At 42.3% G+C, this 26,920-nt stretch overlaps 3 protein-coding genes across 3 annotated transcripts; all 3 read right to left on the reverse strand.

Annotated features, from left to right (window-relative positions):
- Nucleotides 1-7,655: 7,655 nt before the first annotated feature.
- Nucleotides 7,656-7,973, reverse strand: RB195_019892 (uncharacterized protein; the record flags this gene model as incomplete). Its single annotated transcript, XM_064187949.1, has 1 exon — nt 7,656-7,973. One exon carries the CDS (start codon nt 7,971-7,973, stop codon nt 7,656-7,658), a length of 318 nt encoding a protein of 105 aa, XP_064043830.1.
- Nucleotides 7,974-8,043: 70 nt separating this feature from the next.
- RB195_019893 (uncharacterized protein) lies at nt 8,044-9,670 on the reverse strand (the record flags this gene model as incomplete). The annotated part of the gene is made up of 3 exons (XM_064187950.1): nt 8,044-8,431; nt 8,598-9,045; nt 9,460-9,670. The coding sequence occupies 3 exons, from the start codon at nt 9,668-9,670 to the stop codon at nt 8,044-8,046; spliced, it is 1,047 nt and encodes a 348-aa protein (XP_064043831.1).
- Nucleotides 9,671-11,921: 2,251 nt separating this feature from the next.
- On the reverse strand, nt 11,922-19,389 carry RB195_019894 (uncharacterized protein; the record flags this gene model as incomplete). The annotated part of the gene is made up of 26 exons (XM_064187951.1): nt 11,922-11,924; nt 12,006-12,094; nt 12,258-12,417; nt 12,479-12,601; nt 12,857-13,000; nt 13,069-13,224; nt 13,354-13,503; nt 13,855-13,961; nt 14,043-14,157; nt 14,213-14,351; nt 14,758-14,916; nt 14,971-15,104; nt 15,158-15,352; nt 15,451-15,558; nt 16,160-16,237; nt 16,339-16,413; nt 16,499-16,647; nt 16,699-16,816; nt 16,942-17,143; nt 17,407-17,525; nt 17,619-17,764; nt 18,309-18,388; nt 18,460-18,560; nt 18,714-18,875; nt 19,050-19,169; nt 19,231-19,389. The coding sequence occupies 26 exons, from the start codon at nt 19,387-19,389 to the stop codon at nt 11,922-11,924; spliced, it is 3,291 nt and encodes a 1,096-aa protein (XP_064043832.1).
- Nucleotides 19,390-26,920: the final 7,531 nt, after the last annotated feature.

The following is a 26,920-nucleotide window of genomic DNA, read 5'->3' on the forward strand; positions in this document are numbered from 1 at the left end:
ATCCTCTTAGCCCTAAATACAGTCGCCGTTGAATGTGTTCAGCTGGGTGAAAACGACTCGAGGAGGGCGTAGGGAAAAGGGAATATATTCCAAATAGAAGTGTTGCGTTGCGGTAGCGTTGCTAGCTCACCCATTTGAACGTACTCGACGGAAGGCGAACGCCTTTCATCCAGACAAATCTACCCTATCATAGGTGATGGTCAACTTCTGAGATGAAGACGCTCGAAAAGTCATGTGAATTTACCTTGTAGACCAAAACATAGATTCAAATCTGTGTTCGAAAAAAGATAATTTTCACAGAAAATGGACAGGTCGCAGCTCTAATTCTCTGCTTAATATAATAAATGAACTAAAATTCTCGTAATTTCTCTACCTTCAAGTTGTAGCAACAAGTCAACCTTGGATAACGGCATATCTCCAGATTACAGTACTCAATCGTAGTAGATGAACTGAAACAGGTAATGTGAAATACACTCGTCCTTTCTTCAAACAAGCACCTACGTGCCCTGGACAAACACATTCGGTCGTCGTCGTCAAGCATGTCCTTGTTCGCATGTGTACTCCACAAGATCCACATGCGTCAGAACACGTGGTCCATTCCGACCAAGCCAGCCATGTAGCGTCGTTCTAGAAATATTCGACTAGAACCTTAGCTTTTGATAAAAGCGCACTTCCATTGCAGCAAGCAAAGAGTCCCGTTCCGACTGCAACCACTTGCTTCGCCTCGCCCCTTTGAACCTCACAACTGCACTGGGCTTCAAGCCGTTTTGACTCGCTCAGAAGTAGAGGAGGATTCTTCTAACTAACTTTCGTATTTTAACCATCGTAACTTTGCACGACTACAAACCCAACTTTACAATTAGATTTAACTCCTATTGAAACAAGACAGAAAATTTTGGCGGGACCTTCCTGCGAAGCTTGGGCGGAATCGTTGAAAGACCAGTTGTGCAGTATCCGTTTTGATGTCATCTCCACGCCATAAGGACGTCCTTTGATCTCTATCGCGCTGAAGATGTAATGATATCTGTCCCTAGCAACATGTGTCGAAACTGGCTGAGACCTTTATTGCGTCTCCTCCCCAATAAATACAAACACACAGAGTAAATACTACGAGAAGTAGAGTGGAGTGACAACCGATTGCGGTTGTAGATGAGTTCGTGACTTGGTCTGCGTGTTTTAAACGGCAGCCACGGTGAAGGCATCCGGTAAAGACGCCCCAAGGACGACTCTGGATTCGATTTCGTGACGAACGTTTTGGTCGCGGTTGCCCAGAATTACTAGCGAAGTCAGGAATAACACGATGTACGGATCGAAGAAGTTGACGGCGATGATGAAGCTCGACGGTGTGAAGAAGAAGTCGAAGTTGAAGTCGTGAAGAAGAAGACAGGTGTTCGACTACTCTTAATCAGAGGAAGAATCATATGGAAGGACTTTACGCAGTAGTATACTCCAAAGTAATCGTAGAGAATCGTCTTCGCTTTTTTGATCGTATTATAAAAGAAGACTGACACATCGTCTTGTTCAAGTTGCCTTGAGAATCCTCCCAGGGTCAGTCTATAAAAAGTTGCCTGCCCGTTCTGAACGAAAGTAATAGAACATTTGAGGGTACTCCGCAATACGAAACGTCCCTCAAAATATTCGACAGCGGAAAATGGATTGACTCTATGTGAGATCCTGATGAAGATCGAACAGTATCGCTTCAGATGTGTTAAAAAAACACAAGGATCCAGACAAACATGTTATTTCGTTACGCTAATCTTCTGAGCAAATCAATTTAGTTAGATAAACCATCATGTCCGTAAAGTCATGGTGCGCTTTTGACCGGTCAGAGGAAAGCAGCAAAACAAGATAGAACTGTGAAATCTTCACCAAATAAAACGGAAACCCTCCAAGTTTCCGTTCTACGAGGTGCGCACACATGGATGACGCAACACCACAAACTGCGCACCAGCGGATCAGCCCTCGCCCAGTCAAGATGTGGACGGTACCCAGGAGAGCCCTGTGTGTCCTGTGGGTTGCTAAATTGGAATCCGTGAGCCAATTGCATTGTGAATACAGTGTACAACGAAGCGTACCACATAGGAATGGCATTAATAGGTGGAAAAAGCAGTGGAAGGATTCACTGAGTTTGTTGGAGAAGCCCCGTTCCGGTAGGTTTCAGACTTCTACACAAGGAGTCATGTGTACAGTGAACAGATCAACGATATTTATCATTTAAACCAGAGAATCACAGACATTATTCACTCTGTTACACCAGACGTCCTTAACCGTCTGTGGGAAGAACTTGAGCATCATTTAGATGTGTGTAGGGCAACAAATGAAGGCCAAATCGAGCTGTACTAAATAGGTGAGGAACGTAAAGAGTTTTCATTGGATTTGGGGAAGATTTCACATTTCTATCTTTCTTCGTTGCTTTTCTATGACCGATCAGAAGTGCATCATGATTTTACGGACACCCTGTAGTAGTGAGAAAAAAACTCATGCAATTACTTCCGTGCACGGCGTTTTGGTAGTCCGTTCTGCTTCTGCATTGGTAGCTTGATGCGAGTTCGACACTATTTCCTAGAAGAAAAACTCTTTCAAAAAATCAATAGAACTGGCTGAATTTAACCAAATGAAGGAAAATGTAGCCTAGTCCTTTGCACTCCAGTCTCGTCAGCAACATGGAACACCAGCAGCTCCAACACTTTTTTGTTACAAATGCTATCCTAATTCTAAGTCACATATTTTATAAGGCAGAAAATACAGTTGTTGCAATACTATTTGTTGTGAACACTAGCTATTACTAACTAATTTTAGTTTATGAAATAGTAACAAAATAAATTCTTTATATTCCGAAATTTCTGAAAATATGATACTTTTGGAAGCAGTCACCCATAAGCATTCGAAGCTTCCCAGGACAGGTATCACAAAACTCGCTAGTCTCGCGTCGTTTCCACTTTTCTTGTCTTTTTGAACATACGGCACCGTCTCTTTTCTCCCCTTTCCGCAATACGTGAAGAGAAAAAAGAAGTAAGAAAGTAAAAATGCAGTGCAGAAAAGCGCAGGTGCGAACAAATTTTATTTTTGTCTAGAAGTGAGAGTGGATTTAAAGTTCATATTTTAAATGTCACACGTACGACGACAACGGAGTGCAAAGGGTTAGAAATTAATCTTAAGAATGTTCAATTCTGCAGAGTTTAAGACATTTTCCAGTATTCAATAGCCAGATTTTCACTGTTGATTGCAAGAAGAGGATAAAATGCAATAATAAATCATCTGATCACTCTAGTGCTACTAATTCGAAGAAATCAGCGTTCACCTGAGGCACTACAGTCGCCACGATTGTCGATAGCGTAATCTCCTCAGCGAACAACGGCAATGAACAGAAACAAGAAAGGAGAATCAGCATGCAGTGCTTCATCTAAGATAAAAGTGAACAGCAGCACGTCTGATTTTTATTAAGCAATTTTCTACTAAATTAAGACATTAGGATATTACATCCAAGCAAATCCATTACATATATTACAAGATATTACATTTGAACTACGTATACTCTCCTTTGCGAAAAGTTTGCTTTTGTTTTAGATTTTGTTAGCTGCGTTTCATACGCAGTTGTCTTCTATACTTCAGGAATTTCAAGGTGAGAAGTAAATCATGGACATGTTGTTGATCTATTTTAATTGCTGAAGACTTTTCAGACTTCTTATGCGTTTGAATCTTCTTTATAACCAATGCAAATATTTCTGTTATATTTATGTTGCGTTTACATATTTTAAACAACTTTTCTTCAGGAGTTTTAAAGTGACATCACCTTAAAGCTCATTTAAGTGCAGTGTTTATCACTTAGTCGATATGCAGTCTGCACTAAGTGTCTTCAACCGTGTTCAACCTTCTATTTTGGTCCCAATCGAAAGAGCATCGCGGTTACGGTTGAAGACGTTCAGCGATGAGAGTACTTGAAGTGGGACGCTGAATCATGGTATTGTACTAATACAATGTATTTGAGTATCTAAAGACTTTCTTTGTTCTTTTGCTTACTCCAAACCGCCAATAAGACCAGCAAAAGCTCAGCAGAAGAACTGAAGAAGGTGGAATAAAATCAGGATGAGTATTTTGCAATTTTTTAGTATCTTCTTTAGTGGACTACCCTTTTTTCCCACCGTCGTGGTGATACGCCAGCTCGTCTTCCCACCGTCGCCTACGAACGTACTGTAGCGAATGGACGCGCTACGTTCCCGTTGCAAGGGTCACTTCACGGTCGATAATCGAGCGTTGGTTCGATTCTAACGAAAAAGTACTTCTTCTTGAATAAGGCTGTGAAGTCATCCTACTATTCGCAATTATAAGAAAAAAAGAATGATGAAAAGCAACGAAAAAAAACAAAAGGAAATTCCCAAGTAGCCGTAAAAACGGCCCGGAAAATAAGGCTTCGAGCATTCCGGCGCGCTATTTTCTACAACGAGTTCGATTGGAGCTCGCCAGCCTTGTGAACGCACCGCATCTTGCGGGCGTTTTTTTACGGCAAATCAGGAAGAAATGGACGGAATCACCCTCCTCTCCATAACCTACTATCCCTTATAAGAATACTCCACCTGAAATCCGTACCACCTCAGATTCGTGGGGTGATGCCTTTAAAGACCTAATTTTGAAGTGAAATCGGAGAGCGATTGTTTAGAATGTATTATAATTCCATGTTTTATATATTATTCCCAGTATAATTTATAATATATGAAATTTGTACTATTCCTAATACAATTCCATGTACTACAAAAGATAAGGAGAGCACAAATTAGAAACACATGAATTTAAAAAAGTATATGTATCAAAGAGCATACTTTAAACTCTATAATTAATAAAAAAAGGATATAAATTCGACTATTTTAATACTTTATCAACACTAGGAAAAAACAACCAAAATTCAGCAAGTTCATAAACCACAACCTAAAAGCTCGGATAAGAGCCGTTGTTTGAATCGAAACTTCCGAAATAATAGTGTTTAACCACATTAGATCCTGGAAATCCCTACTAAATAATTAAGAAGTTGGGATTTGATTGAGGGGGATTTTGGGGGAAATACAAAGAAAAATGTTTGCAAGTTTTATTGATAAGCGTCAACTAAATGCGAGAAAATCGGTCGAAAAAACTTTGAATCATCACCGGAGCTGAGCCGTCGAGTATAGCAAATGGTATACCGGTCCGATTTATGTACTCGTATACTACTAATCCACCCGCCATATCATACTTCGATCTGTTGATTGGGTGCCCGATGAACACTCATATGTTTATGGACACCGGTTGATTCTCATAACCATTTTCGCTAGAAATACCTTGGAAGAAATCGTTGCAACATTAGTACTAAAGCGAAATCATTTTCGCTCACGTTCAGATATTCAGCAATAGCGGATGAACTGAAAGAAAAAATCAATTAATTAGACGATATTCATGAGTGAAGAGTTAACTATCAGTAAACGCGGTCCCAGTTAAATGTCTTCAGCCCAACGCGTTTTACTGGAATTCGAAATCGTTGAGATTTTGGAACGCGTGTTGGTCTATACAATGGCTTGCGGGGGCCAGGTGATGATCAAGTCAGTGTTTTTATCCTCACAGACACGTCTGCTGCCAATTTATCGATCCCGGATGGATGGAGGGCTTGGTGAGCACTAGGGCGGATTCGAACCCTCGACCGTGTGGCTACAACGGACCTCTAACCGACTGCGCCAAACCCGCCCACCTACGTATTATTCCACGAAATTACGAAATGGTTGATGAAGATACACGTGCGGATCTTCGTCGGATAATACAAATCTTAATGTCCCTAAAAATGTTCTTGTGAGATTAGCAGAAGTGTGGATATTCCTTCTCTTCCGTGTCAGACGTAAATTCAGTGTCAAAAAAGGAAAAAAAAAACTTGACAATCAATATATCGAAAAACCAGACACAAATGTCCAGGCGAGAGTGCAGAATAAGAACTGTGAGCAAATTGCCGCTGTGAATTAGCGTTTGACGACTCCAAGGCTCATACGACCGCAATGTTGTTGATCTCTTAGAGAGTGCTCAACTGAAAGTAGATAGCCGATTTTCTCAGGGAACGTAAAGAGGAGGTTATACTTCAAAAAGCGTATTCCAGCATCCAATCTGTTTGTCTTTTTACTTCTGAACGATATTAGCACATTAACTGTGAATATCGATTTTTTTCCTCAGAATCCTGAAACTTTGAAAGAAGCACAAAAAGGACAAAACTTCTTTTCGAAACCCGGCACTCAACCAGCTCCAGCATCTGGTGGAGCTCAGCTTCCTTCTTAAAGGCAGCAGACCACGAATCTGGGATGGTACGGATTTCAGATGGAGTATACGTCTACGGGGTCGTAGATTATGGATACTGGGGTGGTTCCGCTCATCTCTTCCTGAATCACTGCAAGCAGCCGCCTCCAGAATGTTGTTTTGTACGATGCCTTCTATTGCAGCGCGCCACCCTTGCACGCGTAGCGTCCCTTACTGCTTATCGGGGCAGTCCGAATTGATTTTCGACGAATCGCAGGGCGAAGGCGGTGCAAGGGGTGGAGCGTTGCAATAGATGGCGTCGTACAAAACAACATTCTGGAGGCGGCTGTTTGCAGTGATGCAGGGAGAGACCCCCGTCTCCATAATCTACGACCCCGTATACGGATACTCCAACTGAAATCCGCACCACCTCAGATTCGTTGTATGCTGCCTTTAACAACCTGGTCCCACTGTATTGTCTGCTGAACTCGGAATCACACACACACACACACACACACACACACACACACACACACACACACACACACACACACACACACACACACACACACACACACACACACACACACACACACACACACACACACACACACACACACACACACACACACACACACACACACACACACACACACACACACACACACACACACACACACACACACACACACACACACACACACACACACACACACACACACACACACACACACACACACACACACACACACACACACACACACACACACACACACACACACACACACACACACACACACACACACACACACACACACACACACACACACACACACACACACACACACACACACACACACACACACACACACACACACACACACACACACACACACACACACACACACACACACACACACACACACACACACACACACACACACACACACACACACACACACACACACACACACACACACACACACACACACACACACACACACACACACACACACACACACACACACACACACACACACACACACACACACACACACACACACACACACACACACACACACACACACACACACACACACACACACACACACACACACACACACACACACACACACACACACACACACACACACACACACACACACACACACACACACACACACACACACACACACACACACACACACACACTCATGCGATGGGAGTTTGAATATATTTGTGCATGAAAAAAGGATCATGCATCTCCGTCCAGCAGAAGTCAAATTCTCCCTATATTCCAATGAAGTTCAGCCTAAAAGTACTTACTAATAATGTTGTGGAGTGGGAAAATGAGGTATATGGACCAATCTTACTTACTTAGATACTTACTTAGATGCTTAGATGGCCCGTCTTCACTCGACGTGCGGGCCCCAGCATCTCTTCCACTCATTTCGTTCCCTCGCCATTGTCATCCAAGATGTTCTCAAGCTTCGTGAGTGACGTTGACGAGGTCCTTGAGCCGTATCCAGCTGAGCTCTCAGCTGGTCCATCCGTGCAGCGAACACGTCACTCCATCTCGTTGGCGGTCTCCCTCGGGGGCGTTTAGCGTCCCTTGGGATCCACTCTAGCGTTCTTTTAGTCCATCTATCGTCGATTCTTCTCATGATGTGACCGGCCCATCTATGTTTTGCTTTCGATACATATTCCGCTGGGTCGCGAAGACGGGACATTCCTCTTAAGTCGGAGCTACGAAGACCGGCAAGGTGTTGTGTGCGCCGGTTAAACTTCAGGAGACATCTCTCAAGGGCTCTGTGGGTAGTAAGTAGCTCTAGACGTGGCCGCGGTGTCTGCCCACGTCTCCGCTGCGTAACAGAGCGCTGGAAGGACTGTCGAGTCGAACAGATGGGCACGAAGATCATGGTCCGTCAGTTGGTCCGTAGCTTCCCTGACGGCTGCGAATGCTGCCCATGCTGCTCTCATTCTTCTATTCAGTTCTTCCTTCAAGTCGTTTTCCATGTTCATAGAACGTCCGAGGTATACGTATGACGGAGTTTCCACGATTTGGGAGCCTTCAAGTTGTACTCCTCCGTCCTCGCAGTGCGCTTCTTCATGAACTGTGTCTTCTTTCTGTTTATTCGTAGTCCTATTCTCTTCCCTGCTTCGTTCAATTCGTTGAGCATCGTTTCCGCTTCATTGGTACTGCTCGAAAAGAGAACGATGTCGTCCGCGAAACGAAGGTTCGAAAGAAATCTTCCATCAACACGTATGCCCCTTTCTTCCCAGGATAGTGATTTCATTATCCATTGCAATGCAGCCGTGAACAGCTTCGGCGATATAGTATCGCCTTGTCGTACCCCTTTCCTATGGGTATGGTGAGAGGGCGGTGGAAAAGCTGTATCCTAGTCGTGCATCGTTCGTAGCACTTGGCTAATGTCCTCACATACGACGCGTCCACACCTTGATCGACCAGCGCTGACAGTATTGCGTTCGTTTCTACGCTGTCAAAGGCTTTCTCATGGTCGACGAAGGTTAGAACTAGGGGCAGGCGGTATTTTCGGCAAACCTCTATAACCCTCGACACGGTCTGGATGTGGTCTAAGCAGCTGAACCCCTGGAATCCAGCTTGTTCTTGAGGCTGGGCTTCATCCAGCGTCCCAGATATGCGTGTGAGGATATCTGGTGAATACTTGTATAACACGCTCAGCAAGCATATCGGACGGTAGTTCCGAAGGTCCTCTCGGTCACCTTTCTTATGGATAAGAACGGTTCGCGAGGTCTTCCACTGGTCTGGGATCCTTCTTTCTGAAGATAGATGTCAGTGCGCTGCTAAGATTACATGAAGCGGATGGCCACCAGCCCGAAAAGTCTGCTAAATAAAACAGGTCCGGGGCTGTGCCAGGTTTCATGCTCTTGATAGCGACTCGTACTTCCGAAGGGAGAATCCGTGGTGGAGCTTCGCCAGTGGGGTGATTGGGCTTACACAGGAGTTGATGAACGAAAGGTTGAGTAGAACCTCTCCGTAATGATTTCCATCTCACGACGAAACGTGCGAGTCCCGTCTTCGCTCAGCAAGGTTCTAGCGGAACATTATATTCGCGGAGATCCCTGCGGCACTTCTTTAGACTCGTTCTTCTTTGTGCTGCTTCTAGAATCTTCTTCGCCTGTACTTCAAAAGATCCTCCGCAACGCTTTCTGCAGCTAGTGTTTGCTACTAACCGCTCAATTGCGATGCATTCGGATCAAGCCTCAAAGCCCTTCTTCTTCCTAACAATTCCGTGGTCTTCGAAATGATCCAAGTTTGTCGTGCGCACTCAGGCACGTTCACACAGGCTCGTATCCGAGCAGCATCGTAGTCCACGTTGGGTCCTCCGGTAGTCACCGGACAGGGAGTCCGAGTACGCAATCGTCGACGCTCTCTCGGTTCCATGGTGTTCCCTACCACACGTCCCTCCGTGGTGTTGCTTTTTGTTTTGTTTTGCTGCCCTCCTTTTCTCAAGTGCGCATAAATACTATTAATTTGCAGTGCATTTCCAAGAATCGTCCAATATACTCTTTTTCTTCACTTGACCATTAATGGAAGGTGTTTGCCATGATATATCAAGTTTAAAGTCCAACCACCATTCTAGCCTTGAAACATCGCAGTTCACAGCGAATCAGAAACCTGTAGCTGTTAATAGAGCGCTATGAAATGAAACTAGTGGAGCTAGGGACCAGAAAAGGTGTTCTAGGAGCAGAGGAACAGGAAATTTAGCCGCCGGAGCCTGAACGACAGAAGGTGATGTTGTGGGTCCCGTAGGTGAAGGAGATGGTGCTCGTGCACCTGGAGCAACAGCAGCAGGGCCCCATAGGGAGAGGCATAGCTATTGTATTCAATTGGCAGTGCTTCATACCTCATAATTCCAGTATTTTACACAAAAACCTGTGATCGAACGAACAATGAGTTTATTTTCATGGTGGAAACCATGTACGTAGATCTCAAGGGCATCCGCCATCTGTTTTTTCATCCCATTTGTTTTTTTTTTCAAATATTTTCAAAGCTTTGGAATCACACAACTGAAGAACACTGCATAAGCAGATATGAATAAAATGGTACGCAGGTTGTTCTGGAATATTACTCTTAAAATACACTCTTGAAATATCACACAAAGCTAAAATATGTTAGTTTGACGTTAATTTTACAAATCTATCATTCACAAGCGCAGAAGAAGAAACAAAAGAGGAATGGCGCTCTCAAGATTTTCCGTATCATTCAAGCATTCATTCACAAACTACTTTGTACGAGAACTACATTTTAGTCGGTTGATAGTACAAAAATAGTGATCAAGGTTCTGAAAAGAAAATCTTTCAAGTTCCGGCACATTCCAGAGTCTACCGACTTGGTAACTATTTCTGAAAAATCCTGTAAAACTAAAACCAGCTAGGATATTGATTCGGGCTACTTGGCAACATCTTCACCTTGCCACTCATTGTTTCGTTAGTTGCAAAATGTCTGGGGCATTGCCACGCAAAGAAGTTACCTCCCGTTCTTCGCTGGCAAAGTGCCCCATTTGCAACGTATAAGCGGGATTTTCTTTCCAAAGAAGAGCACGCTGCAGCCTTAATTGTTCTTTATAGCTTCGTCCACACTTGTATCCTTACCTATAAAAGCAGAGTATCACGAAAATGACGAGGTGTGGAAATCCAGTGAAAACACTTAGTTCGGGGTGTAGATAACGAATATTTGTAATTAATTTAATCTAATCGTACTGAAAAACTCTGTTAAAAAAATAGCGCTTCTTCTAGCGATGTAAGTTGGAATGCGCCACCCTCATGCACGCGCCGGATCCGTCGGCGAGCGTTCGAGAATTAATGAGGTCTCTCAAGAGCCTGTAGTTGGGTTAAAACGACATGAAGCACGGGCAGTTGCGTAAGCGGCTGCGCTCGAAACAGCGCGGTGGAGTATTGGGCGGTTGGGATCGTGTAAGGACTACCGCTACTAGATTCATGTAAAAGTATAAGTATAATACATTATAGTAATATTTCATACTATACATATATAATATAAAGTATATAAAATGTTGTCTCTCACACACACACTTAACAAAATTTCTCTCCATTTTGTCATTCTGACGCTCTATTTTAATAATTTAAAAAAGGAGATTATTGAAAAACGATAATAACTTCCTCTCTTTACCAGAGCATGCCTCCGCCGACTTTTTTTTAATCAATCTCCTTCACCTACCTAGCATGATAAAGTTGAATGAGGATGTACCCTACGGTACAAAAATGGTGATATATTGGTCTTCATTTCATCCTTCTCATGGTACCCAGTAGTCTGTCAACCTAACTGCCACCCTCTTTATTTCGATGACTCTTTTTTGATCTTTATTTGTTTTTTTCTCTTTTGAAACTGCGTTCGGCTACGTACTCCTTATCCTCGGAACCTTTTGAGCAGCATAATTAAGCATAAGCATAGCATGGTATTCTGATATTCTGAAACACCACAACGACACGACGTAGTAACTTATTTACTGCTAACTTAAACAAAAACAACACGGAACTAAAAACTCTGTTTGTCTGTTATGTACAAATATAAATCCACATAAATATTAACTAACAACTCTTTTGCAACTAAAGGCCAATAAATTACTATTCATGAGATGCACGAACGAATGCAACATGTCCGACACGTTGAGCTTTCACTGAAATAAAACATTATACCGTGTATTTCATATAGAATACTTGAAGTCAAAGTTCAAACTGATTCTATTGCAAAACCTCACCAAGTCTCGCTCAGGCATAATATAAGAAATATCATCCCATGGGTGACGATATAATCCCTGCTTCAGGCGACGTTGATCGAGATAGTGACCTAAAAAATCATGGATGAGTGAAACAAGACAACAAGCACAACGAAGCTTAAAAACCATGGGTCGAAAAGGGACAGAAACTGCAACCACTGCAATACTCATTATCACGAAAACGTTCCCGAACTAAGGCGTGAAGCTTATTTTTGTAAAGGTGTAAATTCTCACCAATAAATCCAAGACTGCGGCCAAGGACAAATAATCCATTGAGGGCGCCAATCTCGATAGTCTCCTGAGCTTCTGCAGGCGTGAACATGCCGGACTGACGCAAAATATCAACAAAAATAATTCCGATTGCGCCGTCGACATTTAGAATCAGATTTGGTTTCTGTAATCCAAATTAACCTTACAAAAAAACCGGTAAAAGCCGAGCAACAGTCTTCCGGTACCTTGGCAGTTGTGATCTTTTCTACTTGTAAAGCATAGTCGAGCAGAGGTGTATCTTGCTTGAACTGGTTGCGATCCAATGCGAAACCTTTGAGGATCTCGACTCGTTTGTCCGGATTATTGATCTGTAGGGATTAAGTTCATATTACCAAAAAGATTACGAAAGAAATAAAAAATAAAAATTAGAAATCGGCTTTGAATTCTGCAATATTCATGCGTTTAAATAAATAGGAAAACTGATTTCCTTCATTACTGGTTCGTTGGACATGAAATTTTGCAACATTACAATTACATTTTTGCGAGAACCAAGTAGACCAAACAAACCCATTAGTGAGGAAAGTACCAAAGATCAGTACAAGACAAAATATACTACGCTTTACCGATTTCACACGATGTCCTATTCCCATGATATGTTTTCCTTGCTTTCGCATCTCATTCACAAATTGCATGGGACTCCATCCTTTGTCAACTGCCTCAGAAAATTGACGCGCCGCACCATCCAGAGCACCCCCAAAACGATCTCCCTAGAAGAAGAAGAAAACTAAGCACGGTACAGTGGCTTAGAGATATATTCACGATAAATGAAACTTACGATTGTTAACAGACCAGAAACGAGAGAAGAGATAAGATCTTTGCCGGCTCTTGCGCATACAATGGTGTTGTGTGCTCCGGATACCGCAGGACCGTGATCAGCAGTAAGCATCAGACAAATTTCAATGAATTTGTTGGCATACGCAGGTAGGCGCTTCTGAAAGTTGGTGCGAAATCTAAAAGTCTCAGGAGATGGGAGATAACTAAGCTATCACATCTTAATCAAATAATCATGATGTGATTAAAAACAACATGTAAAAATAAACGATAGATTGAAAAAACTCACTTGGAACCACAATAACCCCAACACTCCTCCAATTCCAATGTCCTGTTGAAGAACTTTGGTAATAGGAACTCCTGCATAGTTCAATTCTTCTCCTCTTTCATCGCAAATCGATGTCATGAATGATGCCGGCTTCCGAATAAGCCCGAGCTCCTGAACTATCAGACATAACTTAAAGTGTTCATCGTGCATTTTCGATCGCAGAATTTCGAAAACTCCTCGAGGAGAAGAACAACCTCCCTCCTTCCCCTCCACAACGGAAGAATACACGACAAGTCATCAATTAACATAAAAATACTAAGTTCAAGATTCGATCCTTTCCTGCAAATCCCTTGCTTCTAGCAAAACTGTTGTTTCTAAACTTTAATCACTTTCAGTAGGACCAACTGTCTCTTCTGTTCTCCAGAATGAAAGTTTTCAATGTTTAAATGCTGTCATCTTTTACATATTTCTAGCTTAGTTCCACTATTCCTCAGTGAGGTTATGCATAATGAAAATGATTACCCTCGCCCACGCGTAATCCATAGGAACAGCTGGAGGAGGTAATTCCTTTTGCAGTGTTACAATGCCTTTGGCGACTAAGCCGTCGAATGTGGTCTTTATTAGTTTTCCTGCAGAGTACAAAAAATAACTACTATTGTCGAAAGTAAGGACTGAAGCAGAATTTTGCTTCTCCTACCTCAGAAACTAACCTAGATCATCAAATGACTTAGGCACAAGAGCACCTGCAGCTTTCAATGCTGCATTTTTTGCAACGGCGGTTTCACCTTGGGCGTTCGCGGACGCACCCGCGTGGCCGAATTGCACCTGAAAAAAAATCAACCTGAATCTATCAAGACTGTGAATGAATTCATAACAGCACCTCAGAAGAAATTTGATCAGCACACGTTCCTATGCACCACGCGACAAGTGGCTTAGTGATTGTCCCATTCTTCAGAGCATCTACAATCTTGTACTCTTCGACTCCTCCAACTTCTCCTAGCAGCACGATCATCTTCACTCTAAATAAACTAGGCCTATAGAGGGGGGGGAGATATAGAACAAATAAAAGGAAGCTAACTGACTAAAATGATCCGACAAAGAGGACACACAGATTTGATAACTCGGTAACTATTACTTTCATTTGACACTGTGAGAAGCACCAATCCCATCTTATGAATAAAAACGAAAGGAGGAATTGATAGCCACACGCTCAAAATATTATAAAAATCACTAAGCAGCGGCTCCTTCATTTGTTTTCTAAATGTTTTTGAATAAATATTTGGAAGGAAATTTGTTGTTTCTTTCAAATCAGTACTGTTCCAAAAGTATCAGCGCTTCTTATACTCAGCAGCAAGGAAGGAACTTTCAGACTTCTTATCCTCCAACGATATTGAAAAACCATCGTTGGCTCCCGGGTCCACTTGCCTGTCATCCTTTTCGTAGCGAAGTATATGATCTGTGTAAGTTGATCCCGGATAACGATCACCACCAATCGCAATTCCTTCGAACACTCCATCAGAGTTTGCTCCAATGATGTTGTTCAACTCATTAGACAATCCACCACTGCGTGAAACGTAGGCAACGCTGAAAAGAGAACGGGGTCATGATGAGCACCAATGTTGTGATCACTCTCTATACCTTCCTGGACGATACAGTTTTGATGCCAGTATGTTGTCCATCATTCCTCCCGTGTTACCAATCTTGAAGCACCCTGGTTTAATTCCTCCAACAGTAGCTGGACCTATCAGAGTAACTCCTTTTTCTCCAGCCACCTATAAATGAGCATGAAAGTTCGAAGGAGGATAGAATTGCACAAACCGATCACCTTGATCAATTTCCTAGTCTGATTTTCAGGAACGCCCTCGGCAATTATTGCAATGACACGAATTTGTGGGAATTGAAGAGCTTCCAACACTGTTTCATAGACGGAACGAAGAGAAGCGAAAGTAACCATGACAGTAGCTTCTGGATGTGTCGCAAACGCTTTCGCCATAGACTTATACGCAGGGATAAGTATTTCCTGAAACATCAAATACTAACGCGCTATAAGAACCTTTCTGTTAAGCAATACAGGTTCTGTATCAAAATGTCCAATCCATATAAAATAAGGTCCCTTACACGATGCCCAAAGTAGTACTTTTGCTTGTTGTCACCAGTGAACGGATACGTTGATGCCACTACCGAAGGCTCCGCACGTCGACAAACGTAATCAAAATCAAGCATTCCCTGAAGAAAAAGTAGGAACAATTTATGATACGAAGCTGCACGATAATTCTTACACAAACAAGACCCAGAATTTGGAACCGAATTATATGCATTCCAGCGGCCAAACGAATTTGCGCACACCTCACGTAATATATTGATACCATAAGAAATCTCAGAACCTCTTGTAAGGTACTGAAACCATAAGAATTCTCAGAATCTCTTACTGGAGGGTAGGATAATGAAGATTTAGGATTACCACCATAGGCTACCTCTCAAAAGTGGAAGGGCCCGCTCATTTCAGATCTATGCCTAACTAAAGAAGTGAACAAATCACTGCACATGCGTAAACCGCATGTGCACTGAACTATGGATCCACAAAGAAAAATAGAAAGTGCCACTCGAAGGGAACAAAGTTCGAGAGGAGGGTAGGATAAGTCTCATAGTAACAACTAGTGCTTACCCAAGAAGTCTTCGTAGGAAAGAAGGAATAACAGAGCGAGGGTAGACCGTTTCACAGTCAAAACAATGAGATTATCACGAAATTATATTTGGCGATGGATCACAAAGGTATACACACCACATGGAATTCACGAAAATGTTACTGATTCAAGAAAAGGCTCACTTGAATAGCCTTTTGTTGTTGTCCCCACACAATCGCCTTGGTGTTTTTCTCAAATAAACTGTCATAATTCTCATGTACCTGAAAAAAGCGGTAAATTAGAAAATAAAATAAGAATAAAAATGAATAAAAGGCGGTGACAACAGTAAGTGAAATACAGTGTAGCTCAAGTGGTATTTTACCTCATTATCATGGTTCACGTGATCAGCAGCATCGCCTGCGGCTGGGTCAATTTCGGTACGAATTCCTCCAGCCGTCTGAAAACAAGGAATAAAATTAGGAAATTAGGAATAAATAAAAAAACTTCAGAAAAAAATCTCCTAAGGAGAGTTAGAAACTCACGTTCCTTTCTGGACTAAGCAGGAACTGTCCAGTTGTCTGAGGGACATGCGGAACAGCAGGTAATTCGCTTATACCGAGAGCAGGTCCAACAATTGAGGTCATATGTGTTTCCGGCCCAAACACATGAATCGGTAGGTCGAGCTTTTGCGCTTAAAATAATATTTCGACACGTAAGAGCAAGAGAACTCAACACGACTTACCAGCTTCCTTAATCTTTCTAAGACCTTCCTGATAATTAGGGCCACCCCGACGGACGTAGATGGTTACCTTATGCTCATGTAAGCGTTCAAGGAACACTTCAAAAGCTCGGACTATACCCTGCAAGTTAGAATTTATGTCTGCTTTCAAAGCGTCATTCCTGACTTGCAACCCATTTTTTTTTAAATTATGCCAAATGGCTCCAAAATTATGCCAAATGGATGAATTTAAGGCTAAGCACTCACTCCAAAAGTCTTCGCAACGTTGGTAAAGTTCGCAATAGATCCTCCAATGATAAGTACTTTTCCTTGTGGATGTGGTGGTCCTTCAGTCATTACTGATAGCAGAGTTTTTGCATATTCAAAAGTTTGTGTCTCTGAAGGATCTCCAGAATATTCTCCATAGTTAGCCAATTCACTTGCTCCGCCAAGGTCACAAACGGTATCTCTGAAAATAACAATCAGACTTTTAGAATTAACTTTACTGTTAGTGAGTAGATGTCTTGATGAAAAGTAGTCATAACAGGGAAAAAAAGGAATATCAGAAATACTTGAGTAAATTTCCAAGTCTCTGTCTCTAGTATGACTTAGTAGAAAATCTGAATTTTTAGAAATTGATCCCGACACTAGAATATGCAAAAGAAAAGACCGCTATGTGGTTACAACCAAAACATGTCTACGCATAGGGAAACGACGGTTCAAAGAATTTACGTGAAAACTACAGAAGCTCCGCCTCCAGCTACCACTGTCCATATCCGTCCCTTCCTATTCAAAATTGTTAGCTTCAACGATGCTCCAGTCTTTGAGTCTAAGTCCGCAATGTATTCTTCCTGAACGAAAATAACAAATCCTTCATTAATTTTGAGTACTAGCAAATAAAAAATAAAGAAAAATGAAAAAAAAACCAACGAGAAAAAACTAACCTCCTTAGTGAGGTCGCGTCCGAAAGGAGCCGGGAACTCCACCGCTGATCCAGATCGTGTCTTCCACTTTTCGGAGCACAAAAAGTTCGCAGTCTCGTCAAGCTTAGCAGCAAGATCAAGAATGTACACCTTGTCACCTTCCACAACTTGAAATGAATTGATTAGAACGCTGGAAAGGAGCCTAGAAAGAGTTCTTAAAGGCAGCATACTACGAATCTGATGTAATGAGGAAACCCACGGGAAAACTTTTCCGGAATCTACAACCCACTAAAGATGAGTTGTAGATTCCGGAATCCGAGGTGGTTCCGTCTCCCTAGTCGTCATGAAAAACGACGAGGAAGACAACGACGATTTTACGATTTCAGTTGCAACGCACCACCCTCGTGCGCCCGTGTCTACTAGCGAGCGGTCGAAGATTGAAGAGGTCTTCACAAAAATCTATTGAAATAAAATCAAAGGATAGGTTGGTGAGAAGGACCGGAACGTGTACAAGGAGGAGCATTCTAACGTACCTCGCAGGAACTAAAGCGGTTTCCGCATCGTTTTTTTTACGACCATCAGAGAGAGGGAAAGAAAGAGAGATTAGCGGAATAACCCTGGATCCCACAACCTACAACCCATCTCTAGCTCCTCCAGCGGATTCTGTCACCACGTCAGATCCGTGGTATGCTGACTCTAAGTTGGACTCACCAAGAGGGTTGATCTCTAGATAAGTGAAGTGAAGTGATTTGTAGGCAGAATAAAGCAATGAAACAAACGTTTTCACAATGCTGAAAATATATTGATTCCTTTTGCGCAATACACGTGAACATTGTTTATCAACAAAAAAAAAAACGCTTACGATGTCCTAACACCAAGGTCGCCAACAAGATGAGAGAGTTGGGCATCCGTAGGCATCATTTCATTTTCATCAAGAGACACAGCTACGTGTATTGATCGAGCCTGAATGATTTCTTCTGATGAAGACTTTCTGGGCACTGATACTGACTGCAAACAAATGCGGTCCATTTAAAGTAACTAGAATAGAAAAGAAACTGGTCAGGTATACTTGCTAGATCAAAAGAAAATCTTTAAAAAAAATCACAAAACACTAACTTTTTTGTCGACATCCCCAATGTCTACACCGCCGTGCTCGTAAAACATAATAACATCATGGTGCCGCTGGCTGAAAATTGCGACGTACAGCTCGTCTGCATCAGTGTGTTCACAGAACGGCTCTACGATGAACGTGTGAAGCCGGCCACTTGTTTTTCCAACCTACAAATCACAGTAGTATACTGCACAGTAGTATACTGCAACTGAGTAATCAAAGCTGGAAAGCGTTTAGGACAATTAAACTCAAACTCTCGCTATGAAATAATACGGACTTGGTGCATTAACTTAGATGTCAAATAAAAAGTTAGAGGTTAAACAGCTTGTGCAGTTTGTTACCTGCACTGTTGTTCCGGCCTTCTCTTGGAACCATTTCTTGATTTCGTTCATTGATCCACACTTAACTAACCCATGCTTTCCACGTCGCTTTATCAACTGGTCGGGTTTGATAACTGCTTTCTAAAGGAAGAGGATGGTGAGATGAATGGTGTATTCAAACCATAAAACACGAAAGAAGAACCTGTGCTCCGCTCAACCATGCCACTCTTTTCACAGCTGCATCGAAACTGTCGCCTGCAGAAAGGCGAAGAGCTGTCGGTGCGTCAATTAAACCACTCGATTCGAGGTACCGATAGAGTAACTCCTTGCCCGAAAGCTCGCTTATGGCCTTCGCAGACATACCTTAAGCCTTCGAATAAGTATGAAACCGAAAAGAAACTATCTTCTAAAAAGTCATTCACGAAGGGAATAAAAGTATCGAAGAAATAAAGTTTCAAAACTGCCACATGCTGGGAACACACTGGAAAATGACTGTGATAATGGTTCAAAAGATTGACGTGGCGTTGAATCGCCCCGTTGCTGATTCGTGATGAAGAACATATAGCGATGTGATACAATCGATACCAGTATGGTCAATTAGTAAACTTTCCAAAGAAAAAAAAAACTTTCCAAAAAAATTAGCCTGAAAACCTACTCGACAAAAACGGAGCACGAATGAAATAACAATTAATCGGATTTCATAAAGGATTCATTTGCACTCTAGTAAAAAATCGCACTCAAACTATAAATTGCTCTTTTAAAAATTTACAGCCTGCTGAGAACTGTGCACATCAGATGTTTGGATAGATGATGAGTCAGAATAGTGACATTTTGGAAATCAGAGATAAAAGAACTTTCCATCTGCGAAGATACAAGAGTGCGAAGAAGAAATCTTGATAAGTTTCAAGTCCATGTCTCTGCAATAACGAAAATCGTGTCCCTTTCTTATTCTTTTTTATACGACGCGTTCCTAAGCACATTATACCGTTATCGGCTTAAAAATTTCGAACATTGAACAGGTTCTACGATCTTCAATGAAAACTACATCTCATAGATTCGGCTCATGAAAACTAGGAGCAACGGAATAGGGGCAACCTACAATTTCTACGATCTGCCCACTTTATATCAATTACACCGAAGGAAGAAATCACATTCTGGAAAGTAGCGCAAATAGCATTTTTCACACTCCAACGTAACTCACCACCGCTCCTGCAATTTACCTTAAAGAAGTTGCAAGGCAGCGCACGTAGCGCAAAGAGTCTACATAGGGATGATTGCGATGGGAGAGTGTGGTTAGAGGAGGGAGGGCAACTCAACCGCCCACTTATTTCTGGAAGTAAATAACTAAAGCAGTCCTAGCCGTAAGATTAGTCTTGGAGGATCTAAGACATGTAAGCTAAAGTTACTGAGAGAAAAAAGGAAAATAAAGCCATTAGAAATAAGAGTGCGATTGAGTCCTTCTAACCACATTATCCCCGATTGCGTCGCCCTTGCGTACCGAGTGCTCAACACATTCTCATTTGCATCAATAGATCAATTGAAGATGAATCCAGACTTGCTGTCGTTCGCACTGTTGCACCACTGTTTTTGCTGACCGATGGCGCCCTTATTTCCCAAAGCTCTAACTTCTTTTTTCGTAGTAACTTAAGTTAACATATCATAGATCCTCTAAGACCAATGCTTAGGCCTTAGGGCCCCGACTGATTTGATTATTCACTTCGAGAAATAAGGGCGCCACTGAGTGCCCCCCCCCTCCCAACGACACTTTACCCAAAACAGTGTTTATAGTGGATATCGAGTGAGTTTATATACTAGAATCAAAGCGACATGAAGCACGTACGCAAATGCGTAAACGGCTTCTCTCGAGGCGCTTCGGTGAAGCGTAGCGGCTAGGAGCGCGATGAAACGCTTGCTAGCACCACCCATCCCTGTAGTTTGCGACCGTCCCAACTCGGTTCCAACTGCTGTCTCCACAGCGTCGTTTCGAGGGCATACGCAAATGCACCCCAACTACACTCGTGATTTATGTCGTTTTGGCTCGACTATAATCTCGTCCAAATTTACTGTTCCGTGAATCGCCGCATCACGATGACAGCAACACTGCACGGTGGCCAACGAAAAGATGTATTGGCTCAAAACGACATGAAGCTCGGTGAAGTTCCGTAAGTCGTTGCGTTCGAAGCTTAATGGTAAAGCTAGCTGTTAGAATCGAACTGGACCATCGCTAGCTTAACCCGAACCGCAGCGAAGAGTGCAGCTAGCGGGGGTTTTAATTCTATGGAAACTGCTAGCCCCACCGTGCCGCTTATGCAACCGCAACGAGCTTTAAGTCGTTTTGAAGTGACTGTAGGGACCAGTCGTTCGGGAATGGTCGTGATGCTGTGGCCCTTATAGACACGATTTGCGCACTTTCACCACACTTAACCACTGACTCACTAGCTTCGACAGCTACGAAATGCTTATTGACGTAGTAATTATACCCTGCTTAGCGACCTAATATTGCCGATATGGTGCAGATGGTTGTTCTATAAGTCCTGGATTGATTTCAATTTCGAGTAGTCTCAATGGAACACATTGACGGAATTGATTTAGCAGTTATCTCTTTGTCGCGTACAAGTGCAAGTGAACAGGTGGTTGTTACTACAACAAAGAGATTTGCACACCATAACTTAAAAACGAAAATTACGAGTTGGTCTCACTTCCTATTCGGATTATCAGAGTTTTTACGGTTGGCGGCTTACATAGTATAAATATAGTTCTACAAAGGTTAAGAAACAGCTCATCTCTGAGCGACATTCTTCTCTGCTTAGCTGCTCTAATCTCTGACTCAGCTCTTTTTCTGCACCACTTCATCTTGCATAGAAGACAACGAACCGCATCTGCAGCGAGAAGAACGATGCATTACTCCTCTCATTAACCACTTTGATTTAAAAAACTCCAGAAGGAAAAAATGAAGTAAAAAAAAAGAGTGTCAGCCTTCACACCTTGAAGCTTCAGCCGAAAAAGGAGGGACATCTACACATAGACGAAAAAAATGAAATACTAGGACTAAAACCAAGGAAATGAAAGATTTTGCGTACATAACAAGATGCAGTTTGTTCACGGAGATCAGAACCAGTGAAATCTGTCCAGCTCATGGAAAATAAATAGAAGTGTGCAGAAAAACATCGGCACAAACAACTTAGGAATCGATCTGGGGAGCTAATAAGGTATGGCAAGCAAAACTTGCCATGCTTCATTATTGCACCTCCTTGGAAATGAAAGATCTGTGAGGCTGAGAACTCGTACTAGACCATAATTGGACTATCTGGCAGTCAGGAACCACGGCTCGAGCAAAAATATAGGAAAGAAGTGATGCAAACTATGCAAGCGTACGTAGAAAACGGGACAAACTTTTATCTATAGTATTTTATGAATATTTCCAAAATTTTATGAATGTTTGGCAGATTCTATTTGTTAGATGAGTAATTCTAAATCCTTCACGCCTAGAAATTGTTATTTTCCACGGAATCCGGAACTCAACATTATCTCCGAAAGATCTTGATGACTAGTACTTAGCGCCTACACATAATGAATGAGAATTCGGGAAAAATGCTTCCAAAGAAAATAACGATTACATACTTCGCTATCTCATAGATCTGAAATGGAACCTGTTAAATTCAAAATTGCAACATAATGCCAAAAAAGGCGAAAAAAACCAAGTTATGGTGTGGATGTGATGCAAGTTAGGATGCGAAAGAAACACGCGCCCGTCGAAATCGATAGTTCGCCGGAAAAGCGGCGATGCAAATCCCCGCTACACGGAATTACGTAACGCCGTATTGAAACTGTAAACATTACATACGTGCATACATACGTGTTAGCTAAACCAAACACAAAAGAAATCAAAAAGCATTTCAAAAGATTCTTCATTTCAAAAGAAAAAAGAAGAGAAAGAGCATTTCTCTGCATTGGATAAAACAGCAAATGCTTGACGAAAAATAGTCGCTCGAATGGTACAAAGAGCGTAACGTTTTCTTTCGAAAGACGTTCTAAAGAAATCTGACCGGGTCTTGATTTTGTTTTCTTTTATTTTGATTTCTAAAATGCATCACTTGAACGTAAAAACGTCACGCCTAAAATAAGGATGACGTCGGTCACAATTTCCCCTTAGCTACGAAGGGCTCAGGTTTCAGTAGCATAGATCAAAGCGCGAAGAACGGATAGACACTGCGATAAATTCTAAAATTGTGAGGTCAGATACGACTGAGTGAGATTTCCCCCGAGTGATTTAAATTTGCAAATGCATGGCGTTTTCTTAAATTGTGTGAAATTCAAAAAAAAAACCGTGTTCCAAAATGTTGTAAGGTTTCGACTCACTTTGGTTGCTCTATTTCATGCAAATGGTTGTCTCTGGAGAAAAATATGTCTGCGAAGGGTTATTCTATTCATTGCAACAAAAAAAAACTCCAAAAAAACTACGCCGAAACCTTCGAATAAATCGGGACTGTAACCACTTATCTGAGTTCTAAAACACAGAAATCTTTTAGAAACACTTGAGCTTGGAATTTGTCCGACAAATAATCCATTTTATTGGTGCGAGACTCCGTTCTACTTGGTGTTCTGCACGTAGCATAACCTGTTCGAGAGAAAATTTACATCAATGAAAGAGATGAAAGTGTAAAATATACAAGAAAATTGTTGCTAAGAAAAAGACATATACGTTGAATGTGCGAGCAATGGAACTACCTCATCCTCATCAATATCATGCAGTCATTTAAAAGTTCAACAAGAATGCACGAGGAAAATGCATCCAACAAAAACTATGAACCAAGATAACTCTGTTGAGCAGAACCTAATCTATTTCCTTAGTGAAGTCCTTATAAGACGGCTAGAAATACACAGCAGATACCGGGAAGTTCGTCTTGACCATGGCCTGGACCAGTTGTCGAACGATCGCATGATTCTCTCACTAGAAGGTTGTGATGGTGCCACAAGAAAATACACTGTCAAGTGCTGATAAGCACGGATCAAACAGCGGGCGAGGACGTTTTCCGACACGGAGACCGCGAAACGGTCGAGAAGACTCCAGGCTTTTATTCCAAGGTGGCGTGTAACATGTTCGCACACGAACACTTTGTTTTATACTATGTAAAATGGGTATTCGCATACAGTTCCGAATTCGATGATGCAGATAACAATTTCATCGCTACAATTTCGCCAACTACACTTGCCTGGGCGTATTTTTGCAGCGTGTTTGTGATCGAAATGTTAGATAAGAACTTGGTTATCACGCACTCATTTCTGTTCATCATTTGCTGTGTCAGCGCCAAACATGTGTCAAGAAGAAAAACGATGAATGATGGGGTGATGAGGCACGTAGGCAAATTATTCGAAGCTAAACCGGACCTTTTAGCGAGAGTACATTCAAGTACGCGAATACAAACTACGAAGAACAGCCTTATGCTCGAAACATGTGTTCACTACATTAGTTAAAGGCATCACCCCACGAATCTGAGGTGGTACGGATTCTAGGTGGAGTATTCGTATATGGGACTGTAGATTACGGAAAGAGGGGTGAACCCGTCCATTTTCCTAATTGCCGTAAAAAACGGCCCGAATGATACGGCTTCGGGCGTTCCAGCGCGCTATTTTCTACAAGGAGTCCGATTGGAGCGCGCTAGCCTTGTGCACGCGCCACATCTTCCGGGCCGTTTTTTACTTCAATTAGAGAGAAATAAACGGAATCACCCCCCTCGCCATAATCTACTATCCCGTATACGAATACTCCACCTAAAATCCGTATCACCTCAGATTCGTGAGGTGATGCCTTTAATAATTGGAGGAATATGACTATGACCTTAAGGTTAACAACATAAATACATGATGACAGTCCGGTCAAAACGTGAAGCACGGTGCAGCTGCGTAAGCGATCGAAGCAGCGCGGTGGAGCGTAGCGGTTGAATCGAAGTGGGGCAATGCCGCTTCGACCGCAACCGCATACGCAACTGCAAAGTGTTTCATGTCGTTTCGAGTCCACTATATATCAAAACAGACACGTTTCCCTGGAAAAGTGATAGTCGAATCATGTCTCTTAATACAAAGGTGTGGTTATTTCTGTGAACCTTCAATTGTCCATGAGATTGTTATTTACAGCTCTCAATGCTTTGTAGTCTTTCTCTGTTTCTCCTTTCAAATACTATTTTCTTAATAGTGATGTTTTTTTCTTCTCTTGTGTTGGTTGTTTGTTTTATGCTTGTTTGCTCTGGTTTCTGTCAGTATATAGATGGGTCAAACGATGTGAAGCCTTGCGAAGGCGCATGTGCAGCTGCGCTCGAAGTCGCGCGGTGGAGGCAGCTGGTACCACCGCTCGGACTGCAGAGCTGGCAAAGGTCCCACCTCGATTCCAACTGCTGTGTCCCCATGCCCGTTTGGAGCGTAGCCGATTGCTTAACGCCGCACCAGGCTTCGTGTCGTTTTAGCACAACTATACGAACAATCGTGTACTCAACCGCGCTCCTATATCCGGAAGTGAATATCTGATTTAGTCAGCGCTCCAAAACCTAAGCATTAGTTCTAGAGGATCTATGAATCTATGACATGTAGGCTAAAGTGGGAAGGTTACTAAGAGGAAAAAGGAAACTAGAGCTTCCAGAAATAGGAGCGCGGTTGACTTTACGAAACGAGAGGAATGTTTGCGCATCGAGTCGAACTTTTCTTCTTATTGTTATTTTTTGTTATTTCTCAATGTTCCTCTATAGTTAAATGAATGAAGTATCCTGCAGACTCTGTGCGACGAAAGAAAAACCAAAAGGAGGTTACATAAGTACAGGTATAGGATGAAAAGGAATACAAACTCACTTTGGCAGTAGCCGTACTGATGAATTAAATGACGTGTGACCCTGTGAACTCCCTGATTTGCTTCAATCTACGCAATCGCTTGCAGAAATGAGCGACTTCGAATAAATATTCATAAAAATCAAGGTTAACCCGATTCAATTATTTCGATTACAACCGGGAACCAGAACCACTTCCTCTATTAGGTCACTGTGGAATAGCACAAATCCTTAAAGCGACGGTTAATTTCGCAGCAGCAATATTTATCTGTAGATCTGTACGTCGAGGTGTGAACGCTGCGCTGCACACTTTTGTGATCGCAGAAGGCGATAACAGGTTGGCGTATTACTAGCTACTATGTTTACTTGTGTTGTTTCTACAGGATCGATTCACCACCTACAAACATGGTTTCCGATAAAATCCATGAACTGGCTGAGCTCTTTTTTTGTCCACTATCGACGCATATATGGAGGAGGGCATAATCCTCTGCGATAACGGTCTCATTAGAAAGATTAGAAGGAACTCGTTTGAAACGCGATTGATGCTCGAAAAAGATATGTTGATGAGAAAGATAGGGATGAAAAGTGGGACGTCGCTGAAGGGCTTTTTTCATGGGAAAGTTAGGAAAATGATTAAATAAGCCGCTAGCAAAGAGTGAGCCGAATCGAATCGCAAGTGGTAAAAGATGGTTGGTTGGATCGATTTGAGCATACTAAGGGTCAAGGTCGCGAAACGCGGCGATCGAATTCGCAGTTGAACTTCCGAAAACTCCCCGGACGGACTATTTAAGCCGAATGTGACTTTCAGTCCTGTATATAGTTTTGAGATGCCTCTTCGAATAATACCGACAAGTTTTTAGCCGATCTACATATCCCAGTAGGTTTTCCTATGTCTCCATGTCGTGGTGAATCCTTGGATTCCACGGCCAGTCCGTTTTTTTCTGTCATTTTGAATCATGTGCGCTTTATATCTCGTAAGGTTGTACGGGTACAGAGCGATTGTAGCCCAATGGTAAGTGCTCATAACTATGTCTAGTGGTTGAACACCGGCCAATGCCAACCACGCCCGTTGTACCT

The sequence above is a fragment of the Necator americanus genome, chromosome II (genome assembly GCF_031761385.1).
Source record: "Necator americanus strain Aroian chromosome II, whole genome shotgun sequence".
Classification (NCBI taxonomy): Eukaryota; Metazoa; Nematoda; class Chromadorea; order Rhabditida; family Ancylostomatidae; genus Necator; species Necator americanus.